The sequence below is a fragment of the Triticum urartu genome, chromosome 6A (assembly GCF_056163025.1).
Source record: "Triticum urartu cultivar PI428250 chromosome 6A, HENAU_Tu73, whole genome shotgun sequence".
Taxonomy (NCBI): Eukaryota; Viridiplantae; Streptophyta; class Magnoliopsida; order Poales; family Poaceae; genus Triticum; species Triticum urartu.
The window spans coordinates 233,958,924-233,976,608 of NC_141878.1; the positions used below are offsets into that span (position 1 = coordinate 233,958,924).

Consider the following 17,685-nt stretch of genomic DNA (forward strand, 5'->3'; position numbering starts at 1 on the left):
AAAGTTTCTCAAAGCAAGTTAATATCCACTTCAGGTTCTTGGCACACTACAGAATTGTCAAGGAACAGGATAGTGTCGTCAGCATATTGCAGGCTGACTACTCTCCCAGGAATTGCATTAGGCAGAAGCCCACATATCAAGTTATTATTAACAGCTTTCTGCAGCATTTTAGAAAAAACATCAGCCACCAAATTAAACAGCAGGGGTGAATGGGGGTCGCCTTGTTTTAAACCTTTACCACCAGCAAATTGAGGGCCATTGGTGTCATTAATTCTGACCTGGAATGTCCCCTGGTGAATAGTAGACATCACCCACCCCACCCATTTACTGCCAAAGCCTCTAGAAAGAAGCATTTCCTTCAGAAAATCCCAACTTACTCTATCATAGGCTTTCTCATAGTCTAGCTTAAGGATTAAACCGCTGGAACCAGACCTATGAATCTCATGAATGACCTCATGAGCCATAGCCACACTTTCCAAAATGAACCTACCTTTAATAAAGGCAGTTTGGTTAGATGAAATAAGTTTGTCACACAAAGGGGAGACCCTAGTGGTCATGGCCTTGGAGAAAATTTTAACAGCACAATTGCTTAAACTAATAGGTCTAAAGTTTTTCATATCTCTAGCCATAGGAACTTTAGGAATGAGGGTAATGATGGCATAGTTCAGCTTATACATATCTAGAATACCAATCTCAAAATCTCTAACCATCCACATAAAATCCTCTTTAATTAAATCCCAGAAAGTTTGGTAGAATAAAAAAGAAAGGCCATCAGGGCCAGGAGCACCACTGGCAAAAGAACTCATTATAGCTTGTTTGATTTCATCTTCAGAAAAAGATCTCTCTAGGGCTTCTCTTTCCTCATCACAAACCATTTCATCCACCTCCCAGAAATCTAGGTTCAAAAGCAAACAGCTCCTTATAAAAGGAAGTAGCCACATCAAGCATATCTTTGGTGGAAGTAACCACCCCCCCTGGGCTGTTCAGTTCAGTAATATGGTTCTTTCTATGTCTATGGTTAGCAAGAGCTTGAAAATAGGCATTGTTCCTATCCCCCTCTAAGATTTTCCTGTCCCTTGATCTCTGCCATAAGGCAGTCTCTTCTTTTTTCCAAATATTAAAATTTGTAGAAGCAATTCAACACTGAATTAAAATTTTCTAGCACTGCCCACCCAGAAACATGTGGTTAAACTAAAGAGGTGAACAAATATTTGGGTAATCTGATCCGTTGCATGTGGAGGAAGAAAGGGACAATGGGATTTGGTTTTATCTCTTTTCGAGTTCTCCTGCAACAACACAAGGCATAGATCGACATGAAGGAGTCCTCTCCATTATCTGCACTAAAGTTTCAAGACATGTGGTGGACCTGATGAAGCTACCATCAAGGGGAAACCAAAAATTAGCATTGTCTTCTGCTGATAACTACACTGAACTATTTGAAGATCGTAGGGTTTTGGAAGCACATAATCAGAAGTATAAACAGTTAGCTGACTGCAGAAGAGGTCGAAATCATTCTAAGTTGGTGATGGTATACCTCCGGAAAGAAAGACCGCCTTTAGGTGTTAAAGGGAGGCATAGGCATGAAATTATGGGCCCTTTTCTATTCCGAGGAAGATAAACAATAATGCTTATGTGATCGATCTTCCAAGCAAGATGGGTATATCTAACACATTCAATGTTGTAGACTTGACTCTCTACCACCCAGAGCAAGCCCTTTATGAAGACAACTCGAGGTTGGTTTCCCAACAACCACGGGAGAATGATGAGAAACATTAGAGAAAATTAAAGAGAGAAAAACAGAAGTCAAAACCTTTTTGACTTTCACATACTTCTACTCCAATCTAGACAAGCTGGTCCATAAGTCATTGCTTGTTGTATTAGTTTTCTTATCCTATAGATAATCTTTCTGGAGTCTTTTAGCTATGAGTAGAGGCTGAACCTTAAGTAAGTAATGTATTCTAGAGTCATCTGTCTAGAAGTAGAAGTTGAGATGTGAAAGCTTCCTAAAGCCCTATAAATAGAGGTCTTCGCAATAGTATCCTTGAATGCGGGACAAAAAGGGCTCTGCTCACCTCCTCTCTAGGGTTAACAAAGTTCAGAACACAAACTTAGAGAGCTTTGCTCCTTTATCTACCCAATGGGATATCCTCAAGTGAGTTTAAGGCCTCCCACTTGTGGAGAAACTCTATTGAAGTTCAAGACCTCCCTTGTGGAGAAGATTCCTCTACGAATTCAAGATCCCATGGAGATGAACTATCTTCACCAATGCCAGCAATCTAAAGAGGAAATACTCATCCTGAAACTGGACTTTGAAAAAGCCTTTGATTTAATAGAGCACCAAACCATCCTAGATATCTTGAAGGCCAATGTCAACGCCACCTTAGAGGAACACAAATGCCATGTGAGGCAAGTTCTGGAACTGCTTCGCAAAGACCAATGGAAGGTGAAGCTCAGCAAATGTGCTTTCGGGCAAAGCAAGTAGCCTACCTGGGCCACGTCATCAGCGCACAAGGGGTACCCACGGATCCGTCCAAGATAGCTGCAGTGGTCAACTGGTCCTCCCCGCAAGATGTCAAGGGAGTCCGTAGTTTCTTGGGGCTGGCAGGTTACTACCGCCGCTTCGTCCGCAATTTCGGAGTGATTGCGCGGCCACTGTTCGATTTACTGAAGAAGGGGGTTCCATTTCTCTGGACTTCTATCACAGAAACGGCTTTTCAAGTCTTGAAGGAACAACTCATCACAGCTCCGGTGTTGGCTTTACCCAATTTTGATCAGCCGTTCACAGTGGAGACAGACGCGTGCGATTGAGGCATAGGGGCAATTCTGCAGCAACAGGGACACCCCATCGCCTTCATGAGCAAGGCACTCAGCCCGAGATATCAAGGCCTGTCCACTTACGAGAAAGAGTACCTGGCTATCATCGTAGCAGTGGACCAATGGCGCCCGTATCTTCAGCACTCGGAGTTCATCATCTACACGGACCAAAAAAGCCTCACCCACCTAGAAGAGCAACGATTGAATACTCCATGGCAGCAGAAAGCCTTTACCAAGCTTTTGGGACTCAGGTATCGCATCAAGTACAAGAAAGGAGCTGAAAACAACGGCGCAGATGCGTTATCGCGCGCCAACCAAACATAAGTTCTAGCTATGGTCACATCGTGTCAACCCAGTTGGCTGGAAGACGTCCTCAGCAGCTATAACAGCAACCCCCATGCTCAGAAGCTTTTGGAACAACTAGCCGTGCGTGAAGATCCCAAGGGCAGGTTTCAGCTGCAGCAAGGCATTATCCGGTTCAGAGGGAGAATTTGGCTGAGAGGAGGAACTCACATACAGCAGCCATCATCCAAGCTTTCCACGATAGCCCAGTCGGAGGTCACTCAGGGTTCCCGGTGACTTACAGACATATCAGACGTCTTTTCGCGTGGCCCAAGATGAAGATACAAATTAAACATTACGTGCAGTGCTGTGCGGTGTGTCAGCAAGCCAAACCGGACAGAGCGGCTTCACCCGGGCTCTTGTTGCCTTTACCGATCCCTACCAAGCCTTGGGACATGATCTCCATGGATTTCGTGGAGGGCCTCCCCCAATCAAGCCGGTTCAACTGCCTGTTGGTGATCGTCGATAGAAGGACCAAATTCAGCTACTTTTTGCCTCTAGCCCACCCGTATACAGCAGCATCAGTAGCCCAGCTTTTCATCCAACAAGTTTACAAGGTTCATGGACTACCAGGAGCTATTGTGTTAGATCGTGACCCGGTTTTCACCAGTCATTTTTGGCAGGAATTGTTCAAGGCCGCAGGCACTCAGCTCAGGCTCAGCACGGCCAATCACCCGCAGACAGATGGCCAAACCGAGCGGGTTAATCAGTGTGTGGAAACTTTCTTACGATGCTTCACGCAAGCATGCCCAAGACGGTGGAGTTTCTGGATTCCGCTAGCTCAATTCTGGTACAACAACTCTCATCATTCGGCTATAGGGATGACACCTTTCAAAGCCATGTTTGGGTACGAGCCGCGGCACTGGGGGATCACAGCCGAGAACACCTATTCCGTGCCAGCACTCAAAGCGTGGATCAAAGAAAGGGATACAGTACAAGAACTTTTGCAGCAGCATCTGAATAGAGCAAGGCAGGTGATGAAGAGTCAGGCAGATAAGAAGCGCTCATTTCGAACGTTCGAAGTGGGTGATCAAGTGTTCCTGAAGCTGCAACCCTACATCCAAACCTCCGTCGCGCCAAGAGCAAATCACAAGCTGGCGTACAAGTACTACAACCCGTTTCCGATCATAGCCAAGATCAATGAAGTCGCATACAAGCTTCAACTCCCTCCGCAAGCAACGATTCACCCGGTGTTTCACGTTTCTCTGCTACGCCGCGTGATGCACTCGGGTATGAGGTCGAATCTCAATTGCCTCAGTGTACAGTTCCTGTAGCCATTCTTCAGTCAAGATGGAGGCTCTCGAAGGGCAAGATGCGCGAGCAGGTGCGCGTGCGTTGGTCCAATTCCGAGGTGCTGGGCGACACGTGGGAGGACAAGGCCAGTCTCCAGGAGCGCTTCCCGCTCGCGGAGGCTCGGGGACAAGCCTCTACTTAAGAAGAGGGGGATGTCAACGCCCCTGACCAGCCAGGGCCACAAGCCAGCAACAACAGCGACCGCGTCGTCCAGGCGCCACGGTCGTCAAGGCCCAAGAAGCCCAACCCACGCATCTTCGGGCCAACGTAGGCTAACTGAAGCCCACTGGCGCAACTACTTGAAGGGGAGAGCGAGACGGCATCGACATCCAGTGGATCACGGCACGAGTCGGCGGCGGCTACCTAATCCCTCACAAACCCTAGTTCTTCCTGTTTTCCCCATTCGAGAGCGCCGCTCCATGTACTCGATCTGTAACAGCTACTACTTCAGAGAGCAATAGATCGATCCCATACTGTTATCCTATCAGCCAAAGGTTTTGGGAAGAGATGGATAAACTGGATTGATATGATTTTCAAATCTGGTACATCTGCTGTGCTGCTAAATGGAATACCTGGTAAAGTTTTTCACTGCAAGAGGGGAGTCAGACAAGGAGATCCTCTCTCACCACTCCTATTTGTTTTGGTTGCTGATTTGCTTCAGTCCATCCTCAATGAAGCCATGAGGAAAAGGATAATCTCCCCTCCATTACAAGTAAACAGTTGTCCTGATTTCCCTGTAATCCAATATGCAGATGATACCATTATGGTTCTTCCTGCTAAGGACATGCAATTAATGCAGATAAAAAATCTGTTGGCACATTTTACTGCCCAAACTGGACTCAAAGTCAACTACAACAAATTCATTGTGATTCCAATCAATGTGGCATCTCACAAAATGGGTGATATCCTTAGCATACTTCAATGCAAGGAAGGAAGTTTCCCCTTTCCCTACTTAGGATTGCCCCTCAGTGTCAATAAGCTGAAAATTGAAGTTTTCTGTCCTATGCTGCAAAGAATTGAGAGAAGAATATCTGGCTGTTCAACTTTAATCTTCTATGATGGAAGACTACAATTGATTAAATCAGTGTTCTCTGCCCTTCCAACATTCTTCATGAGTTGCCTTTGCCTTGCCAGTGGGAGTAATTGATCAGATTAATAAATACCTTAGGCACTGCTTTTGGAGAAAATTTGGTTCTGAAGAAACTAGAAAAGCAATGATTTCCTGGGGGACAGTTTGCAAACCTAAGTCTCATGGGGACTAGGAGTGGTAGATATTCAACTGCACAATAAACCTCTGCTCATCAAAAATCTGTACAAATTCTTCAACAAGCAAAATCTGCCCTGGGTCAATTTGCTGTGGGAATCTTACTACACCACCAATCCACCTCAAGGCAAACTGGAAGGTTCTTTTTGGTGGAAAGCACATTTGAAGCTAATTCCTCTCTTCAAGGAAGTGGCACACTCTACAGTGGGCACTGGAGAGACCACTTTGTTCTGGACTGATAATTGGCACGAAAACCCCCTGGCACATCAATATCCTGAATTACACTCTTTCGTAATTGATGGCCAATGTTCAGTTGCACACATGAAACAGTCATTGGATATCATGCAGCAATTTCATACTCCACTCTCCTCCATTGCCTTCCAGCAACTGAATGATATTACACCCATTTTGCAACACCTGGGAAATTCTAATGATTCTTGGAAGTGAAAATCTAGTATTTTCTCTGTCAGTAAGATGTACAAACATCTGATGGGACCTTCTGACACTCACCACTTGTTCAGAGATCTATGGAAAGCGGCCAGCAGAATAAGGCACAAAATCTTCTTTTGGCTGTTACTTCATGACAATTAGCTCCAGAAGCCTGCTCAAAAGGAAAAATTTCTTGCTTCAGAGTTATGAATGTGCCCTCTGCCAAGATCATGTTGAGGAAACATCATTACATCTCCTCTGAGATTGCCAATTTGCCCTTTCCTGCTGGGATTCTATTGCTCCAAACAGACACAGAGGTGCCTCTGCTTTTGATGATACCATCTTCCTAAAGCAATGCTTTCCAACCCAGATTGCCATGGACATTGTGATTATGGGATGCTGGAACATTTGGATGCAAAGGAATGGGAAAATCTTCAATAATGTCCCCCCAGGAATAGATGCCTGGAAGCAGGGTTTATACCAAGATCTTTCTCTAGTCAAGTATAGAACTAAAGAGAAGAACGTTGCCGCTCTTGAGCAATGGATAAGTTCCCTACTCTCATAAGCCCCGACAGATAATATTTCATCATGTTAGAAAAAACTGGAGTTGGGTAGATGCCATGTATTTTCCCTTTATTTCCTTTGCTTGTACATACTTACTTTTTAATGAAAATATACCGTAGAACTATTGTTCTACGGTTTCGGGGTCAAAAAGAGATGAACTATCTTTTGGTTTCCATCTTCCTTTGTTGTGTTTGGATCAAGAAGTACCGCCTATGTTAACTTTTGGTTATGAGAAGTGTGTTTGGTTGTGAATCTTGTCCTTGTTGAGTGTTTTCCTCTGCTTATGTTCTTCCCCGCATCCATCTCCAGTTCGTGAAGATCAGGTCACCCCTATGGTTTGCTTGTTTGCTTTGATCTGCGCTCTTGCATAAGCACGCTGCCTATGTCAGTTCCATTTGCATCACATTCAATCGCAAAAGTATTCGCAAAATCGGGTAGAACACAAGTTGTTGTATTTGTTTTCTTATCCGATAGATAATGTTTCTAGAGTCTTCTAGCTATGAGTAGAGGCTGAACCTTAAGTAATGTTTTCCAGAGTCTTCAGCTATAAGTAGAAGTTAAGATGTGAAGGCTTGTTAAGGCCCTATAAGGCCTTATACAATGCTGGATGCTTAGGGAGGTGCTTAGAAAAATAAACCGAATTTTCTCAAGCACCAGTGCCTATTTCTACAGGAGAGACGCCTAGTTAAGCGTCTACCCTGTACAAATAAGCACCGGTGCTTAAGAAAAGCCTAGTTTATTTCTTCAAGCACCTCTCCTAAGCACCTTGCATTGTATAAGGCCTAAATAGAGGTCCTGATCTCTAGTTTCTAACCAACCTTTGTACTCACTGCCTATAATAGAACTTGGTGTTTTAATCTAAGATCTTGGACTAGATCTTGTGTTTAAGGAGTTTTGGACTGCACTCATGCTGCCATATCGGCCTATAGTTGCTTCTAGAGCGATATGTGGCGCAATACGTTGAAGTAGTTCTTCAACACTAGTGATGTACACTTTGTAGCGTTAAGGTGGAGTTGTTCCTCTATAACCTGGTGCTGATTCAGTAAAGTTATTTAAGTTTGCAATCATTGAGGAAACGGCATAATCTCCTCACCATGAAGCGGTGGAGGTTGTCATTGCTCTTGTCCTCGTCACGGTAGAGCATCTTTTAAGTCCCTAAATGACGACCTAGTGGCCTAGTAGGACATCTCGCATCTCTTCGAGCAAAGCGACCTTGTCCACCGACCAATGGTCTTCAAGGGAGGGGGAGACCAGAGACGTCACACAATTGTCCGATAAGTGGACGTTGCTCATCCAAACTGTGCGACTAATCCAAGCAACCAAGATGCCACCCCTCGTCTCGATAGCCGGCAAGTAGAAATAACCATAAAAATCCGTGCCTAAGGCTTTCATAACCAATACATGGAATAATCCGATAATGTAGTCACTGCCTTGCATATGTACGCCTCTAGCCCATCTCCACAACACGTAGATAGTGGAAATATGCGACATTTTATGTGCTCCTGTAAGATTAATCTTGTACTCCCTCTGTAAAGAATTATAAGGGCGTTTAGATCACTAGAGATCTAAACGTTCTTAAATTTCTTTACAGAGGGAGTAATATTGAAGTGGTTGCTTCTTTACTTGATGAGTCGTGTACTATAAACAATATCCTGGCATAATTATGTGCATTAATAAATTGATCCTTTCTTAAGTAATATGTATACATAATTTTTATCTGGCTTAAGGCCATGATTATTTCCCCATTTCAGGATTGGGTTTCACAGAGTGCAACACAGATAGCTACTCAACTATGTGGGTTCGTGACTATTGTTGCAGGGACTTTTCTACTTCACAAGACTAACACCAGCAGCACAGATAGACATGCGGAGAGTGCACCAACACCTCCACCTCCACCGCCGCCGCCGCCGCCTGATCAAATTTGTGTGCAGGGATGAAGCCTGCTTCCAAGTTATTACCTAACTTCAGCTCCACGTCTAACATGTACCAAAACATTGAGACAACAAGCACATGGAATCCGATTGAATGTTATATTGGTATAGTAGTAGCATATTTTGTTAAAGATAAATATAGTCTTCACTACACATGACTTGAAATTTATGCAGAGTTTATTATAAAAAATAAATGGAAACGATACTACCAAACGAAATTTGTTTTAATGAGAACTCTAATGTTCCTAAATTTTATGGACTTTCCCAATATCGAAATACCTCGACTTTTTCAGAACAGGTCCGAGTAAAATAGCAATGATTCGAACCACTTCTTTTTCTATTACACTATTTCGGAAACCTAAGGACTCGATTGTATGGATATTGAAAATACAGGATTTTTTTTTTGCGAACACGCAAAAGACTTGCGTGTCGATGTATTAGAAGAGGGAGAGCAGACGATACAGAGTTCGTTTACAGGTTGTTGCAGCACCACAAATGGCGCTGGTGATAGCCTTACGGGAGGGCCGCCGCAAAGGTACCATGAAGAAACAGCGCCCTGGGAAAGACCGAGCCTCTAATGCCAAATGTGTGTCAACCCTACCGCGCCTGAGATCTTCCAAAGTCCGACCTCCGACATGATCTGATGACAAAGCTCTGAGGCGACGGCGGCCACGCGCTGGAAGACACGGTTGTTGCGCTCCTTCCACAGCATCCAGACTACCATTAGCACTAACGATCCTGGCTGGAAAAGGAGGGAAACAAATACTCAACTTAAATTGAGTAAATAGAATTCCACATCGACCTCATAGATCCCTAGAACAAACATCTACATCTAATTCAGAAAAAAGTTAGAAAATCCTACGTATATTTGTGTAGTGTCAAAAATGCTCTTATGTTGTGTGACGAGGGAGCATATTTGTGAAACGAAGAGAGTAGTTAAGACGTTGATTCTTATGTATGTAATCGCATTCATTCAAATAGTGGATAAGATGTTGAGTTTTATGTAATAGCAGTCATTCAAATAGTTCCACGAGATATTTTCTCTACAAGTTTTTGCTATTTAGAGGAACAAAATCCCGCTCATGTACTTTTTTAAGGAAAAATAAATCTTGCTCCAAGTTTATTTGACATTTTTCTAGAATAGTACGAATTTATCCATCATATTAGATGACCCGTTGCGTCCTTGCCGAAAGACCAATTAAAGTCAAACAATTTATGAACTACATATTTTATGAATGCAAAAAACAAATACAATGAGAACTTAGGCGAACTATTTGAAAGATGTTTTTCTTGAACTGTCTGCAAGTGGTTATCTTTGTATTGCGTTTGTATTTACGTTGTATTTACTAATGACAGACAACAACGGTGATCATTGTTCATGTATTTCTTTGGTGATACATACGTCGTTTGCTTGAGTAGAGAGAAAACCCGACCGCACCCCCGCAGCAAATGACCCAAACCATCGGAATCGGACCCCTCCACCTGTAACCACATGAGCAGAAGGAAACCAAGCGAACCAACCAGATGATTGACAACCCGAAGAAGAGTGCGATCAACGACAGAATACATCGGGGGTGGCTTCTTGAAGGGGAGCCCAACAGCAGGCCTACCACGGGGCCTAGGGGGCCACCAAGGATCTGGCGACAGGAAGGAGCCCGAAGGATTGAATATGCATCCAAAGACCATCTTAGTCCCCAAGTCAATATGGCGGCGGGCATATTGGATCTACTCCCTCTATAAAACCCTAGCCTCACCATCTATATAAGGTGGAGGCTAGGGGCTCTCATTCTCATGTATATCCGTAGAACCATACTCTCGGTAGACTCACTCTCCATCTCCCATTGTATTCCCCCACATGAGTTATCCCACCATGAATACAAACAGAAAGCAGGACGTAGTGTATTAGTCCTTCTCGGAGGCCCGAACCTGGGTAAACTCTCCGTGCGGCCTCTGATCTGGTACGCTCGGCTACGTTCGCTACCTTACCATGGGCACTAACGGAATTATGCACCATTAGTTGGCACACTAGGCACGGGATGCATTGGCCGGAGGTCGATCCTAGATCGGACCTCCTCCGGTTTTCGGCAGCCTCACGCCAAGAGAAAGCCTAACTTTTGGCTCCTTCACCTTCACTGCAGATGGGATGGGCCGGGTCGACATCAACCCATTAGCCTCCCTTGCTCGCACAACTAGATTGACGGTGACGTTAGAGCCTGGCCAGACTTGTCAAGCTCCACGACGTCCTCACCACCAACTTCCGACTCAGAAGGCGATGACCCTGCCCCCAATGAGTTTGATGATCGGGGCTTGGGCCCTGACCCCGTGGTCGGCATGCTGTGCCAATCTCACGGAATACCACCAGTTCGCCCCAATGTCACACCTAGTCGCCATGATGTGCGACAACTGCTTCATAGACCATATACGAGAGGACTGCATCATTGACGGACACATCTTCGACTGCAGCATCAACACAGTCGACGTCATACAATTCTCCGATGTGGAGGGTTTGAAGCCGAGATCACTCCGGACCCTAGCCATGGAGGCCGGAGACAGCCAGTCGGCCTCAACTCCCGCACCAACATTGAATGACAACGAGGCCCCACAAGCCATCACTCTCCAACTGGTCATGATGAAAACACCAACCGAGACCTCTTCAGAACCAATGAGGGCTGCAACATCACACAAGGGGCCTCCCGTCGCTCCTCTGGCTTCATAGCTGTCAGTCATTGCTCCATCAACAACTCTGGCCCCACCTCCGCTCAGACACCATCTAGGCACATCCAACATCCCTCGGTGCCGCCCATGGGCTTCGCTACTCCTAGGGACAGAATTCCTGGCCACATCGGTGTAACAATGACGCAACCCATCATCACTTAAGACGCGTTGCGATTCCTCAGCACCCCCATACTAGTGGGCGACCCCACCACACAGGCAACTGAGACCTTTCGGCAAGCCACATTAGTCGCCCAACAACAGCTCGAACAAGGCATGGTGGATGTTGCCACGCAGGAGGCGTGATGGCTTGAGACAGTTACGAACGAGAGGCGATGCCAATCACGACGCCAGTCGGCAACCACCAGCGCCCTCATGGCCTTAGGTTATGAGGCCGATATGGGCTTCAACAAGCCCACAGACGTCACCCTGCTCCAAACACCAGCCCACAGCTTCCAAGCTGCCACGGTACCGGCCTACATGCTCCACGAAACACCAGGAACCCGAATATCATCACAAATCTCAAAAGGGTGCTCCACAACAAAATGGAGCTCTAGGAGAGTATCAACGAGTACATGCAGCGTCTGGCCAGCACCAACAACGTCCTTTCAGCTATGGAGCGCCTACCCTAGGATAATCGACATGCCTCGGTCCCCATGTCGGAGGCCACACCAATAGGGGAGGCCGAAAACCTCAACAAGCAATCTCCGCCATAGGTCGGAGCCTGGCACCCCTCCCACTATGGGCTCCACTGGTGCATGATCGCCTGAGTCACCACCCGACCTCTGTGATCACCTCCGATCCTGCGAGATGGCACACTACGACAACAACTATGAGGTGTCCAAAAATATTTCGGCAAATCAAAGTCAGACCACTGGCTCAACGACTACCTCAAAGTAGTCGGCATGGAGAACTACGGCTTAGGGAACACCCTACGCTACGCACCCATATGCCTCACGGGCTCAACACGTACTTGGCTCAATGGGCTTCCACCCAGCTCCATCCGCACCTGGTTGGACTTCGAGACGGCTTTCCTCAATAGTTTTGGGGGCACATACCAACACCCTAGAAGCGCGTATGAACTCCACAACTACATCCAAGGCGACAACAAAATCGTCTGCAACTTCATCTCACGCTGCATGAAGAAAAGGAACACTCTCACGACGGTCATCGGCTAGCAGGTGATAGACGCCTTCATCAATTGTGATCAGGACCCCTTCCTCCATCACAAGTTCTACAAGAAGCAGGCTGATGGAAGGCTCACCATGGTGGCACAACTCATGAAGGCCGCCAATGACTACATCACAAGCAAAAGAACTGCCAGCACCGCCCCGCGCCCGATGCCAATACCGGACACCCAGGAGCCCGTTGATGGCGAGGGCTCAAGAGGATGGAACAAAAACCACAACCAGGACCACTAGGAAGGAAGAACAAGATTCAGACCTTGTTGCAGCAACCAACGAGGCCATCCAGCCTGGAACCAAGAAGAAGAAGTAGGAGAGCAAGGAAAGGTGACCAGGACGCACCTACAAGGAGATCATGAGCGACCCATGCAAATATCATAACCATGGGACCTACAAGGCCTCCCACTCGACCAGGGAATCCACACTCAATGACCAGCTCACCAATGTAACATCCCAAAGTTTTTCCCTAATTAAAATTGGTTTCCCTAATTAAATAATTATCTTGAATATTTTATTTCACCATTTAGTTAAATGGTGAATAAATAAGCCACCTTCTCTCTTGAGATCTTCTGGATCGAGACTATGATTCGAACAATCAAACACGACCTCGTTGTAGTATTGTGGGGGTACACAAATTATTTCACATCTTTTGCATAAGCCTAGCTGTCACCATCACGCAAACCCTCCGTCTATTAAATGAATGCATATTTTTTAAGTATATGCCAAACGGCCTCCATATAGTTGGTATGATTTATGCGGTCTCAGAACTGTTTAGTGAGGCTACGTTTCAAGTTTCATCGAAATGGAGTCCGTATGCTACCCAAAACTTCAAATATGCAAGCGGCATTAGTCGTTGCTACCCAAAACTTCAAATATGCAAGCGGTATTAGTCGTTCTAAATGATAAATATTTGCGAATAAAACTGTTGTTGGTTCGAGGCCACCTAGTGCATATAGACCATATCCCACCTATCTCCACCTTCTTCCCTCTCCTGTTTGAGCCATCATATCACCATCCGACGGATCAGAGCATCCCACCTCTCCTATATAAGACCCCTCACCTTGAGGAGCCTCCTCCCACTCTTCTGGGGTTTCCCCCTCTCCATTTTGTAGCCATACCCCTCCAAAAGCACCCCTCTAGCTCCACATCCCTCCACCATCCCGAAACCCTAGCCATATCCCAATTCCGGAATTCATATCTTGATCTAGTAGCTCAAATTCATCCTCTAGTCCACACCATGTAGGACAAGTTGTCTACACGAGGAGATGGGAGGAGTTGGGAGAGACGACGGCCAAGGGTGGAAGGTGGCTGCCCCCATGTGCCTCCCCTCTCTTTATATAGTCTAGGGGGTAGGGGAGGGCATCCAAAACCCTCCTAGGGCCGGCCACAAGGAAGAAATGCCTTTAAATTTGGAGATAACATCTTATCTCTAGATTCAAGCCTTTAACTTGAGAGATAAGACCTTACCTCTAGATTTAAACGACATGGGACTTGGGGATTGGTGCGGCCAACCATGTGGGCTGTATCCCCACCCCTCGGTCCATGTGGGACCTTCTCGGGTCATTGGGCCCCATGGTGGAACCCCTGGAACCTTCTAGAACCTTCGCGGTACTCTACTAAAAATTCCCGAACTTTTCCGAAACCCTGAATATGACTTCCCATATATAAATATGTACCTTTGGACCATTCTGGAGCTCCTCGTGATATCATGGATCTCATCCAAGGATCCGAACAACATTTGGTCTCACCACTATTAATTTCCCAATACCACACTAGCATTACCAAACATTAAGTGTGTGACCCTATGAGTTTGAGAACATGTAGACATGACCGAGAGTCCTCTCTGATTAATAATTAATGGAGGGACCTGGATGCCCGTATTGACTCCCACATATTCAATGAAGATCTTTATCGGTTGAACCACGATGTCAAGGATTCAGTTAATCCCACATACAATTCCCTTTGTCCTGAGATATGTTACTTGCTCGAGATTCGATCGTCGGTATCTCCATACCTAGTTCAATCTCATTACCAGCAAGTCTCTTTGCTCGTTCCATAATACAAGATCCCTGTAATTAAATTCATTAGTCACATGCTTGGAAGATTCTTGTGATGTTTTATCATCGTGAGGGCGCATAGATATCTCTCCGTCACAGGAGTGACAAATCCCAGTCTCGATCCATGCAACCCAACAAACACTTTCCAAGATACCTGTAGAGCATATTTATGACCACCCAGTTAAGAAGTGACGTTCGATAAACCACAAAGTATTCTTCCAGTATTCGTGAGTGGTGTGATCTCATGGTCTAAGTAACAGATACTTGACATGAAGAAAGCTGTAGCAAATAAACTAGGCGATACGATCTGATGCTAAGCTTATGGTTGGGTTTGTCCATCACATCATTCTCCTAATGATGTGATCCCATTATAAAATGACAACTCATGTCTATGGTTAGGAAACCTTAACCATCTTTGATCAACGAGCTAGTCTGTAAGAGGCTCACTAGGGGTATAGTGTTGTTTATGTATCCACACATGTATTTAAGTTTCCAGTCAATACAATTCTAGAATGTATAATAAACATTTATCATGAACAAGGAAATATGATAATAACTACTTTATTATTGCCTCTAGGACATATTTCCAATAGTCTCGCACTTGCACTAGAGTCAATAATCTAGTTTACATCATAATGAATCTAACACCCATAGAGTTCTGGTGCTGATCATGTTCTGCTCGTGGAAGAGATTTAGTCAATGGGTCTGCAACATTCAGATTCGTATGTACTTTGCAAGGTTCTATGCCTCCCTCCTTGATGTAATCACGGATGGAGTTGACGCGATGTTTAATGTTCTTTGTTTTCTTGTGAAACCTTGGTTCCTTGGCAATGGTAATGGCACCAGTGTTGTCACAAAAGATATTCATTGGATCCGTGCACTAGGTACCACTCCTAAATCGGATATGAATTCCTTCATCCGGAATCCTTCCTACGCTGCTTCCAAAGTAGCTATATGTTTTGCTTCACATGTAAATCCCTCTACGACGCTCTACTTGGAACTACTCCACGTGACTGCTCCACCATTCAAAATAAATACGTATCCAGTTTGAGACTTCGAGTCATCCATATCAGTGTCAAAGCTAGCATCGACGTAACCCTTTAAGATGAGCTATCTATCACCTCCATAAATGAGAAACATTCCCTTAGTCCTCTTCTTCAAGTACTTAGGATATTTTTGACCGCTTTCCTGTGATCCACTCATGGATCACTGTGGTACCTACCTACCGGACTTATGGCAAGGCACACATTAGGTCTGGTACACAACATGGCGTACATTATAGAGCCTATGGCCGAGGCATAGGGGTCGACTTTCATCCTTTCTCTTTCTTTTGTCATGGCCAGGATTTGAGTCTTACTCAACTTCACACCTTGCAACATAGGCAAGAACCCATTCTTTGACTGATCAATTTTGGACTTCTTCAAGATCTTGTCAAGGTATGTGCTCTATGAAAGTCCTATCAAGAATCTTGATGTATCTCTATAGATCTTGATGCCCAATATGTAAGAAGCCTCACCCAGGTATCTCATTGAAAAACTCTTGTTCAAATAACCCTTTATGCTTTCCAGAAATTCTATATCATTTTCAACATGTAATCCACATACAGTATTCGAAATGCTACAGAGCTCCCACTCACTTTCTTGTAAATACAAGTTTCTCCATAAGTTTGTATAAAACCAAAAGCTTTGATCACCTCATCAAGGCAAACATTCCAACTCCGAGATGCTTGCACCAGTCCATAGATGGATCTCTGGAGCTTGCATACCTTATTAACATCCTTATGATCGACAAGACCTTCCGGTTGCATCGTATACAACTCTTCCTTAAGAAATCATTAAGGAACACAGTTTTGATGTCTATCTGCCATATTTCACAATCAAAAAATGCAGCAATTGCTAACATAATCCTAACAGACTTCAACATCGCTACGGGTGAGAAAGTCTCATCGTAGTCAACCCCTGAAATTGTTAAAAACCCTTTGCGATAAGTCAATCTTTATAGATGGTGACATTACCATCAGCGTCCATCTTCTTCTTAAAGATCCATTTGTTCTCAATGGCCTCTCGGTCATTAGGTAAGTCTACCAAAGTCCACACTTGGTTCCCATACATGGATCCTATCCCGAATTTCATGGCTCAAGCCATTAGTCATAATCCGGGCTCATCATTGCTTCTTCGTAGTTCATAGGTTCACTGTCGTCCAACAACATGACCTCCAGGATAGGATTACCATACCATTTAGGGGCGGCACGTCTCCTGGTTGACCAATGAAGTTCAGTAGCAGCTTGATCCAAAGTTTCATTATCATCATCATTAGCTTCCTCTATGGCTAGTGTAGGCATCACAGGAACTTCTTTCTGTGATGCGCTACTTTCCAATTCGAGAGAAGGTACGATTACCTCATCAAGCTCTACTTTCCTCCCACTCACTTCTTTTGAGAGAAACTCCTTCTCTAGAAAGGATCCATTCTTGGCAACCAAGATATTTCCCTCGGTGTCCGTGCTAAATCTAGCATATCTCAAGGTAGGGGGTCCTAAGCTAGGCATCTTGGAGCGATGGTAACATGGACACCATATTTTACCCAGGTTCGGGCTCTCGAAGAAGAGATAATACCCTATGTCCTGATTTTGATTGTATTGATACAAGGGATGGTACATAGTACATGTATCTACCACGAGATTGTTGTGTATGATTCTAATGATGTGGAATATCATCTATGAACTAGCCTAGCCTCGGCTTATATAATGTACCGGAGGCCTAGGATTTGGAAGAGTCCTCATCTTGTGCGCCAAGTCTTGTGGAATATTCCTTGTATACTTCATGGGCTGCCCTAAGTGGCCCATTAGTGCACTGCCATGGGGGCCCTCGTCCCAACCCACCTGGCCGGGAGATGACGTGGTGAGCACCCCCTAGTCCAAGACTCCATCAGTAGCCCCTTGAATCGGTCTTCAAGTTGGGGACACTCCTCGGTTCTTCGTCATCGGTCTTGAAAGCTGGTTCAACAATTCTTCCCATCTCTGATCTTGAGGATCACCGAGGTGTAGCCTAAGAGTTCACACATCGGGTATCCGAGAAGTTCACATGTCGGGTGTTCGA

The 17,685-nt window shown here is 45.1% G+C and overlaps 1 protein-coding gene across 10 annotated transcripts in view; it reads left to right on the plus strand.

Annotated features, from left to right (window-relative positions):
* LOC125513222 (putative magnesium transporter NIPA2) overlaps window positions 1-8,865 on the plus strand; it is a 46,982-nt gene extending 38,117 nt beyond the window's left edge. For 6 of the 10 annotated variants that reach the window (XM_048678265.2, XM_048678267.2, XM_048678270.2 and 3 more), the window contains one exon: window positions 8,434-8,865. In XM_048678265.2, coding sequence (XP_048534222.1) covers window positions 8,434-8,643 — 210 coding nt within the window. In that variant the 3' untranslated portion in view covers window positions 8,644-8,865. The remainder of the gene's footprint in view (window positions 1-8,433) is intronic. The other 4 variants (XM_048678276.2, XM_048678273.2, XM_048678274.2 and 1 more) reach the window with 2 other exon arrangements.
* Window positions 8,866-17,685: the final 8,820 nt, after the last annotated feature.